The 8,748-nt window shown below is 54.3% G+C and overlaps 2 protein-coding genes across 3 annotated transcripts in view; both read left to right on the plus strand.

The window, feature by feature from the left end:
• The first annotated feature begins 6 nt into the window (after positions 1 to 6).
• On the plus strand, positions 7 to 5,692 carry ORAI3 (ORAI calcium release-activated calcium modulator 3). 2 transcript variants are annotated; one of them, XM_010837342.1, is made up of 3 exons: positions 7 to 1,078; positions 4,215 to 4,870; positions 5,206 to 5,692. In XM_010837342.1, the coding sequence occupies exons 1-2, from the start codon at positions 851 to 853 to the stop codon at positions 4,860 to 4,862; spliced, it is 876 nt and encodes a 291-aa protein (XP_010835644.1). In that variant the 5' UTR covers positions 7 to 850; the 3' UTR covers positions 4,863 to 4,870; positions 5,206 to 5,692. The 2 variants fall into 2 exon arrangements, with proteins under 2 accessions (XP_010835644.1, XP_010835643.1); XM_010837341.1 differs by having other exon boundaries at positions 4,215 to 5,692.
• An 856-nt stretch (positions 5,693 to 6,548) lies between these two features.
• SETD1A (SET domain containing 1A) overlaps positions 6,549 to 8,748 on the plus strand; it is a 24,750-nt gene continuing 22,550 nt past the window's right edge. Inside the window, 1 exon segment of the mRNA XM_010837446.1 lies at positions 6,549 to 8,474. The gene's annotated coding sequence lies outside the window, so the exon portion shown is untranslated.

Here is an 8,748-nt window from a genome sequence, read left to right on the forward strand (position 1 = left end):
CTGGGTGGACCAAAGGCCGGAGGGGAGGGGGTCCTGGGGATTCGCAGAAGGCTTGAGGATGGGGCCGCTTGGGGGAGGGGGAGGAGGCAGCCCAGCAAGGGATAAGTGGGGGACCCAGCCGGGCTGGGCCCCTGGGCCCCGGGTCTGTACAATACGGTTTGCTATAAAACTCAAAATCTTCCAGCCGGGGCCGCCGAGTTTGCGTGTGGTTGTCTGTGGCGTTGGGGATGCCGAGGGTGGGAGTTAGGGGGGATGGCCGGAGTATTCTTTGAGGGTCTGGGAGGACGGGGCTCTTTGGATGGGTCTGGGGGACCTAAGGTCTAAGTGGGCCTCCAGAAATTGAGGCTGCAGGGCCTCCTGCAGTCTTTAGGGTGAGATGGGGTCACTTCTCCTGAGTTTACTGTTCAGGTGAGGGTTAGGAGTCTGGACATTCGAGGTGTGCAGGTGTACCTGGAGTGGTCCAGGATCCGGAACTCCCAGTCACTGGGGCTCGGCGTTCATCACAGTGGGGTTGAGGCACCCAGAGGACATCCTAGGTGGACTGGGGTCTCGGGGTCCCTTGGGATCTCTGTCCACGGTCCCCCGGCTCCACCCCATCATGTGGCCGCCTCAGCTCCGCCTCCGCCCCAGTTCCTGTTTCGGCCTCGGCTTCAGCCCCTAGGGCTCCCCGCAGTCGCCTGCTCTTCCTGCTCCGCCCGGGCCACGTCTTCCTGGGAGCTCGCCGCCCGCATCCCCGCTCGTCCCGCCAGGGCATGGGGCCTTCCCCAGACCTGGGCCCGCCCTGCTGGGGCCCCAGAGGCGACTCGGCTCCGCCTTGACGGACCAGCCCGCTTGGTGCCGCGGCCCCAGGATGAAGGGCGGCGAGGGGGACCCGGGCGAACAGGCCCCGCTGAACCCGGAGGCCGAGAGCCCCGCGGGCTCGGCCACGTACCGGGAGTTCGTGCATCGCGGCTACCTGGACCTCATGGGGGCCAGTCAGCATTCGCTGCGGGCGCTCAGCTGGCGCCGCCTCTACCTCAGCCGGGCCAAGCTCAAAGCCTCCAGCCGCACGTCTGCCCTGCTCTCGGGCTTCGCCATGGTGAGGGGAGGGAAGGGGCGCACAGGGTGGGGGTGAAGCCCCTGGTGGGGAACGGATCGGAGGCAAGATGAACAGGTACCTAAGGGAGACAGGGTGGAGGAGTGGGAAAGACCGGTCTTTCAAAGGAAAAGTAGGGGGAGGAAACAAGGTCCCAAGGGACTATGCAAGTCTCTCTTAATGGGTGTGGGGGTGGCTCCTAGCATAAACTGGGCCCGAGGAGGATAAGCAAATCCTAAACGCGTCACTGGGGACACACATCACAGGGAAACATACGCAAGGACAGAGCGCAGAGCTCCAGAAGGGACAGGATACGGCAGAAGTGGTTTCTGGGTCCCCACCACAGGTTCAACAGCAAATCCGAGCTGGTTGGGGCTGAAGGATGACTTCAAGCATCCAGGGGGTGAGAATAAACTGGATGGAGCAGTCACCCAACAGGAGGAGGGCGGCCAGGCCCTAGGGGACATGAAGAGTGCTTAGTGGTGGCCTGGGAAAGCTCTCAGAAGATACCTGTGAGGGAGTCTCTGGGGGGAAATCTGTCTAGGAAGCACGATTCTGGAGATGATAAACTCCAAGTGTGGGCAGATGCTAATCAGCTAAACTCCAAGTGTGGGCAGATGCTAATCAGCTAACGGTCCAGCAGAGGCCTCACAGGAAGCAGGCTGAGGGAGGTCCTAGGGTGAGGAGACATCAGCAGACACAGGTCCTGGCTCCTTCCTGCCTGTGGCCAGCTGTGTGACCCGGGACAGGCCTCCGCCCCCCATTGCTGGCCAGTGGGAAATTGTGAGATCGTGGAAGGGCGCGCCCTCTGTAGCTGGCCAGGGAGCCACCCCAAGCAAGATGAGCTGATATTTGTCATCAGATCCTGGATCCAGGCACGTCAGAGCAAGACCCGCATCAGAATGGCTGAGACTCCCTGTTGATGGAAACCAAGGCCCAAAGTGCGTGGTGGCTCTGCCAGAGCACTCAGCAGCTGAAGGATACAGGAGGAACTGAGACCCAGGGTCGCTGGACTGTTCTTCCAGGATATCATGACAGGAAAAAGGAGAAAATGGGCTGGAGAGGGGTCCTCATGGAAATGGGGGTATCAAGATGGGGATAAAAAGGGGCCATAGCCCTGGGTGGTTTGAGTTGGTCCCTGCCCCTCTCTTTGTCACAGCCTCTGTATTCGCATGACTGGCAGGAACATTTCTATCCCTAAGGGTCATCCTTAGGTCTATGGTTTTCTATGTGAGGGTCCTGGATCCACAGGCCAGCTCACCCTGCCAGATGTGGGGTCATCGCAGGACAGGGAATGCTCCCCTTCACCTGTACAGACTGCAGAGAAAGGAGAGCAGCCCTGGGGACCCAGCTGAGGGAGTTGCCCCACCCCCAACCCCCCATGGTCCAGTGTGTTCCCAAGGAGACAATCCCGCCTGCTCTGAACTTGCAGGTTGCTGAGGTGACAGCTTAAGGGCCAGGACCTTCTCTGCAGGATCAAGAGGCCAGATGAGTAGGTTCTGGGGGTCACACTGGCCCCAGTCCTGTCAGGGATGAGCAAGGTTGAATCAGGCTCCGGAGAAACCAAGACCAGGCCTGGCCCAGATTACTGTCTGTAGAAAACTGCTAACATCCGCTGCGGCCCAATTTCCCAAAATACTCAGCCTTGCCTTCCTACTACTACCCTCTCGGCTCTGCACTTTCCTCCTTGCCCCAGCCCAGAGCAATCTAATGGATCCTGAAAGAACCAGGCATGGGGAAAGAACCTGATCCTGGAATTCAGGTGACCTGGGTTAGAATAACATTATATAAATTGTATTGAACCGTCACTAAGTACCAGGCACTATGCTTAAGGGTTTAATGTGTATCATCTTCCTGTCATCCTCCAAAGTAGGTACTACTACTAAGACTATTTTATAAATGAGAAAACTGAGGATCAGAAATATTAAGACACCTGCCTATGGTTCCACAGCAAGTACGTGGCAGGATTTGAATTTAGTCAGTTTAGCTCAGAATCCAAATTTATACAACCCTAGAACAAGATTATCAACTCTAATATGTGCAAAGACCACACAGGTGGTATGGATGTCAAGTTGGCTGGGTGGGGACTGTGGCTTTCAAGAGACCCTCATCACCTGTGCAAAGGGAGCAGCCATGACTCAACTCTGACTGATACTTGCCATGCAGGAATGTGGGCCTGGTGTAATCTGATCTTCCAAATTTCCAGGAGGATCTGGAAATAGGGATATTTACATGAAATCTCTTGAGTTTTAGAAGTTGGCAACAATTCTTAAAAAAAATAAAATAAAATGCACTGTCTGAGCCAAGCAGAACATGTTTGCAAGCTGGCTTGGGTTGTGGTGTGCCAGTTTGCAAACTCCGGCCTTGGACTTCAGTGTTAACTCTAATAATAACAGCAAACATTTACTTGAGCATACTATGTACCTCACACTATTCTTATCACTTGATGTATCTCTAAACGTATCATTAAATTTTCACAACAACCCTATAAGGCAGGTAGGTGCTGTTATCCATCCCTATTTTCCAGATGAGGAAAGGGAGGCACAGAGAGAACTAAACCACTTGCTCAAGACTACAGTTTGTACAACTGAAAATGAACCCAGGCAGCCCCGCTCCAGAATCTGTGCTTTTTTTAACCCCTATTTTTTTAAGTGAAAATCATGTGCATCTTTTTCAAAATTATCTTAAACTTACTTATTTGGCTGCATTGGGTGTTAGTTACAGCACATTGGACATATTGCGGCCCACAGACTCTCCATTTGCAGCTCGTGGGCTTAGTTGCTCCAAGGCATGTAGGATCTTAGTTCTCCCTCCAGGGATTGAACCCGTGTCCCCTGCATTGCAAGGCAGATTCTTAACCACTGGACCATCAGGGAAGCCCCGGGCCCCTGTATTATAAAAGATAAGATGGTCAGAAACATGCCATCCAACCCTCTAGTTTCCCCCCAGGAGGGGAAACCAAAGCCTGGAAGAGGACAGAGCCTTGCCAAGGTTGTCCATTTATTCACTTAAAGCATGGGGGCCTTCTTTCTACTAAGCACTGTTCTAGGTCTTAGGGATACATCAGTGATGTACAGGCAAAAAAGCCCTCTACTGTTGAGGTTATGGACACTCAACCCATCCCCTCTTGTCCCCACAGGTGGCCATGGTTGAGGTGCAGCTGGAGAGCAAACATGAATACCCGCCGGGCCTGCTGGTGGCCTTCAGCGCCTGCACCACCGTGCTGGTGGCTGTGCACCTCTTTGCACTCATGGTCTCCACCTGTCTGCTGCCTCACATTGAAGCCGTTAGCAACATCCACAACCTCAACTCTGTCCACCAGTCTCCACACCAGAGACTCCACCGCTACGTGGAACTGGCCTGGGGCTTCTCCACTGCCTTGGGCACCTTCCTTTTTCTGGCTGAAGTTGTCCTGGTTGGCTGGGTCAAGTTTGTGCCCATCGGGGCCCCCTTAGGCACATCAGGCTCAGTGGGACCTGCCTCCCAGCTGCCGCCAGTGGCCACCTCCCTTAGTCCAGCTTCCAAGCCGTCCTCTGTTTCTGTAGCCCCATCACAGGCTGAGCCCCCTGAGCCCTGCCCCCCACGGCAAGCATGTGGCAGTGGTGCGGCCCATGGACCAGGCTGGCAAGCCGCCATGGCCTCCACGGCAATCATGGTACCTGTAGGGCTAGTGTTTGTGGCCTTTGCCCTGCATTTCTACCGCTCCTTGGTGGCTCACAAGACCGACCGCCACAAGCAAGAGTTAGAGGAGTTGAGTCGCCTGCAGGGGGAGCTTCAGGCTGTGTGAGGCTGGTGTTAGCCCAAGGCTGAGAGCACTGCCTGCCCCAGGGGTCAGTCAGAGGCCCCGGATCTACCAACCCCATTCTGAGGCCGTGCGTGGAGCTACTTCCTGTGGCCACTCTCAGGTGGAGAACAGATTCCTGCCCTCAGGGTCCTTCGGGCTAGATCTTGGGGCAGCTCCCACATTCCCAGGGATTCTCCCTGTCTAGTCTGCCTCATGGGTTTTGGAAGCTCTACTCTACACCCAGGGGGCTGGGAAGAGAATGAGAGTTAAGTGGAAGGTCCTTGGTCCAAGCTCCTGTGGCAGGTAGAGGGGAGGCAGGGAGACCCTGGTCAGACCTTCGGTGCTCTTAGCCACTTGCCCCCATACAGAATGAGAACGTCAGAAGGATACTCGCCCGTCCAGCTGGCCCAGAAGGCAGGCAATCCTTATTTTACTTTTGTAGACTGTTTTATGGTTGGCTTTTTTTTTTTTTTTTAAGCTTTCCCCCATCCTCAGATTTTGATTTCCACGCTCTCGCTTTGGCATTTGGGTAGAGAGGGATTTAGGTGTTTCTCCCCCAGGCACAGGTCCAGCCTTTCCAAGGGAGAGCTTCCCTATTTGGAGGAGGTTCAAATGCCTGCCCCACTGCCCTAGACACACACTCATGCTTCTATAATTGATTCCTACTCTCCTGGTCCAGGGCCGGGGGGCCACGCACCCAGCCTGACTCCCTAGCAAGGATTGGGGTGATAAGGGAGAAGGTCCATTCCATAGCCCTTAGAATACAGAACTCTTCTGACACTGAATTTTTGATGCACCTAGTTTTGTATAATAAATTGTGTTTTACACATGTCGCTGTGGCTGTGAATGGAGTGAAGAGGAGGCCTCCTCGGGAACAGGGACTTGTTCTTAAGAGCCAAGTAGAGGCAAGTATCCCTGGGGGCAGGGTAGAGGTGGAGGAGGGAAGGTTCCAGGCTTGACTCCCTTCTAGTGCTGACAGGGCCCAGTAGCTTCTGAATGTGGAGACTGAGTTAGGCTAAAGGGTTTTGCAATCTTGTTACAGAATCCAGGGTCTCCATCTCTTCCATTGAGCATGGGAGTAAAAACCCTGTTTTAAAACTCAACATTCAAAAAACTAAGAGCATGGCATCCAGCCCCATCACTTCATGGCAAACAGATGGAGGAAAAGTGGAAACAGTGATAGATTTTTCTTTCTTTGGGCTCCAGAATCACTGCAGACAGTGACTGCAGCCACGAAATTAAAAGAAACTTGCTCTTTAGAAGGAAAGCTATGACAAACCTAGACAGCATATTAAAAAGTAGAGTCATCATTTTTTCAGCAGAGGTCCGTATAGTCAAAGCTATGGTTTTTCCAGTTGCCATGTATGGATGCAAGAGTTGAAGGCTAAGTGCTGAAGAACTGATGCCTTCGAATTGTGGTGCTGAAGATTCCTGAGAATCCCTTGGACTGCAAGTAGATCAAATCAATCAATCCTAAGGAAATCAACCCTGAATATTTATTTATTGGGAGGACTGATGATGAAGCTGAAGCTCCAGTTCTTGGCCCCCTGACGCGAAGGGCAGTAGCAAAGACCCTGATGCTGGGAAAGATTGAAGGCAAGAGAAGGGGCAGCAGAGGATGAGATGGTTAGATAGCATCACCAACTCAATGGATATGAAACTCCGGGAGACAGTGAAGGACAGGGAAGCATGGCATGCTGGAGTCCATGGGGTTGCAAAGAGTTGGACACGACTTAGTAACCGAACAACATTAAGTTTCTTTTAGTGTAAGTTTCTTTCTTGAGTAACTACACATACTAGGGGCTTCTCATAGGTCATTTTATTTAGCCTATTTAACTGCTTTAACAATCACCTCAAGAGACAAGTCTTGAAAGCCACACAGCCAGTCAGGGAAAACTTGGACCACCTTTACTATCACAAGGGGAACCTTTCGCTTGAGAAAAGGAGTATCTTTCAATGAGGACCAGAGAAAGAATCTGATTTCATTACCCCTGTTTCCATTGTAAATTTATTTCTTCAGCCTCATTTTCCTTAAATTTGTAAAGGGTCCTAAGCCTCTCCCAGAAGAGTTCTTTTGGTGTTGAGATTTTGGACAAATCGCTTTTCCTATTCCTTAAAATTGTGAATTTACATGAACCAGGCCTCAGGGGCCTTTCCTGCACTGTTTTAACGCCTACAATAGTTCTGCATAACAGTAATTAACATCTATTTTCAGAAGAAGAATCTGAAGCTTTACGAAGTTAGTGACTTGCCCAAGGTCATACATCAAAAAGTCTGGAACTTAGGGCATCCCCTCAGCTCTGATAGTGCCTGGGAGTGCCATTACCCTGAGACCAAGAAAGCTGCGTCCAAGCCTAAGAAAAAGAGTGCCGATCATCAGGGCGACCTCAGCCCAAGTCTCAGGTTTAAGCCTGGGCTGGTGCTGCCCTCGAGCGGCGGGACTGCGTAAGCGAGGCGGGGCAGAGGGTTGCACAACTGAAAACGGCGGGCACTGGGACCATGATAATCTGGGAAATCAACCAGCCCACCCTAGTTCAAGTACGACCTAATTTACCGTTTTTTACAGGACTGGTTCAAGATCCTTTAAGACCCACCCTTATCACATAACTTTGACACCGACTAAGATTTAATCACTAATGGCGGGCCAGTACAGGCAAAGTGCGGCACCCTCTGCCGGCCTCAGTGTCCCCTATCTGTCAAATGGGCATGTTAAAAAACTGCCCAAATAGGATAATGGGAGGAAAACGTTCCTTGCATTACGTGAGGCGCCAAACAGCCTGAGTCACCGTTGTTGGTGGTATTTTTCCATTTCCTGGGCGCCCCTCCCAGCCCGCCCGGGTTTCCGAGGGTCCTACAGGAAGCGCCCCGGCGACGCCGGGCTCCGCACGCTGACCACGCCCTCTGTGCGCGGAGCCCTGGCCCCGCCCACTAAATAATTCGCAGATTCGCTAGGCCGGCTCCTCCTCGGAATTTCTCGGGCCTCTCCATACTCGGCTGAAAATTCTCATCGGACTCCGTAACCATTTCCCCCAGGTCGGAACTGAGCAGTCCTGTGAGTTGTGCTAGTAAGAAAGATCCAGGAAAAGTGACCGACTCTGCCAACAGGGCTTGGCTAACCAGGCATTATTTTCTTGACTCCACCAAGGCTGGTGAAGGGAGACAACAGCTGAGGCCAAGACTTGTGGCGAATCTGCAGCCTTTCAGACCTTTGATCGCTTAAGGAAGGGGCAGGAAAGAGGAGCAAAGGAGCGCGCATCCCGTCTACCGATTCGCCCCGCCCGCCTGACGAATCTGCGCCTGTTCAACGCGCCACTCAAATCTCCCCAGCTCTGGCTGGCCTCCTCCCCTTCGCCCCGCCCCCTTTTCCTCTGGGATTAGTCGCTGCTTTCAACGCCGCCGATTCGTCAAGGGTCCCAGGCCAGAGCAGCTGGATAGTCGCGGTGAAGTCCATTCTCCGGGGGATGCGGCCAAACTCCAGGCTCACTGGGCCGCAACTCTTGAGCTTCATAGGCCGCCGGCCGAGGCGAAGCCGCTATCCTCGGCCCCGTGGGTCTCCCGGAGTCGCCCGTGGCGAAAGTGCGAATGTAGAAGCTGTGCCCGCTGGGCCTCGCGCAGGTGGCGGTGGTGTTTGGTGCGCGCGCCGGGGAGGTGGTGGTGGGGGGGCGCCGCCGCCGCCACCGCTGCGGGGCCGGGTCTCGCGCTGTCGCCGCCGCCGCCGCCGCCTCGCGCCGCTGAGGTGCCGCGCGGGGTGGGGGGAGGGGGAGCCGCTCGCCGCGAGCGGGTGAGTGGGGCCGCGCCGCGCGTGCGCGGAGATGGGGGGGCAGAATGCGCCGGGGCGGGAGGAGAGGGCAGCGGCGCGCGTTTCCCCCACCCCCCGCTCGGATTCAGG

Source organism: Bison bison, unplaced genomic scaffold (assembly GCF_000754665.1).
Source record: "Bison bison bison isolate TAMUID 2011002044 unplaced genomic scaffold, Bison_UMD1.0 scf7180017864072, whole genome shotgun sequence".
In the NCBI taxonomy this organism is placed as follows: Eukaryota; Metazoa; Chordata; class Mammalia; order Artiodactyla; family Bovidae; genus Bison; species Bison bison.